Genomic DNA, 753 nt, shown 5'->3' with positions numbered 1-753 from the left:
TGCTTGAGCACTAGGGCATCTCTCTCAGCTTGAAGCTTTTGCAGGGCCTTGAACCTCTGCTCCTCTCCAAGAACCTCCTGGATGGCACCCATTTTTTCTTTACTGGGCTTAGCATCAACTTCAAGCTCATAGAACAACTCGGAGTACTCCAGTAAAAGTTCTTGGAAGTCCTCCTTGGCTTGGTCAATAATAATCTTCTGGTGTTTGTTATAGATATCAAGGTACTCAGGCTCCTCCAGCCACTGATAGAACTCCTCATTCATGATGAAGCTACGAGCTTCCTCCCAGGGTTTGCCAGGTGTAACAAACGGCGAAGACGCAAGTTTCTCTTTGAACTCCCATCGCATTTCTGCCCGCTTTCGCTCATTGCGCAGGTGTTCTAAGTGAGCCTCATAGATTTGCTCTGCTGCAGGGGTTTCCAAAAGGTCCTGGGGAATGCGTTCATCCTCCATGTTGTCAATGTGTGGTGTAGTTTCCCAAGGTGTGTCGTCCAGCACTACAAACCAGTGGGAGAATTCCCGCTTAGTCTCGAGAACTTTCTGTACTCCTGACCAGCTCAGGTGATCAATCTCATCCAGGTCTGGAACCAAGGAATTGAGAGCCTGTGGGAGTGTGCTGAGATAGATTTTACGCCGCTTTTCTATATGCTCTTGCTTGAGCCTATGCACATGCTGCTGGAATAGTTTCTTGGCCTTGGAAGTACCCTCGAGGAAGACATACTCTTTGTATTCAGGGGATGTCTGCATTCTGCGG

General features: G+C 48.3%; 1 protein-coding gene across 1 annotated transcript; it reads right to left on the bottom strand.

The window, feature by feature from the left end:
• Positions 1-5: 5 nt before the first annotated feature.
• LOC107682421 (rho GTPase-activating protein 35-like) lies at positions 6-746 on the bottom strand (the record flags this gene model as incomplete). The annotated part of the gene is made up of 1 exon (XM_016478665.1): positions 6-746. A coding segment is annotated over exon 1 (741 nt), but the record flags the coding sequence as incomplete, so codon positions are not given.
• Between the last annotated feature and the right edge of the window lie 7 nt (positions 747-753).

Source organism: Sinocyclocheilus anshuiensis, unplaced genomic scaffold (assembly GCF_001515605.1).
Source record: "Sinocyclocheilus anshuiensis isolate Anshui unplaced genomic scaffold, SAMN03320099.WGS_v1.1 C32183985, whole genome shotgun sequence".
Taxonomy (NCBI): domain Eukaryota; kingdom Metazoa; phylum Chordata; class Actinopteri; order Cypriniformes; family Cyprinidae; genus Sinocyclocheilus; species Sinocyclocheilus anshuiensis.
Note: the sequence above shows the minus strand (reverse complement) of the source record. Positions and strands in the feature narration are given on the sequence as shown.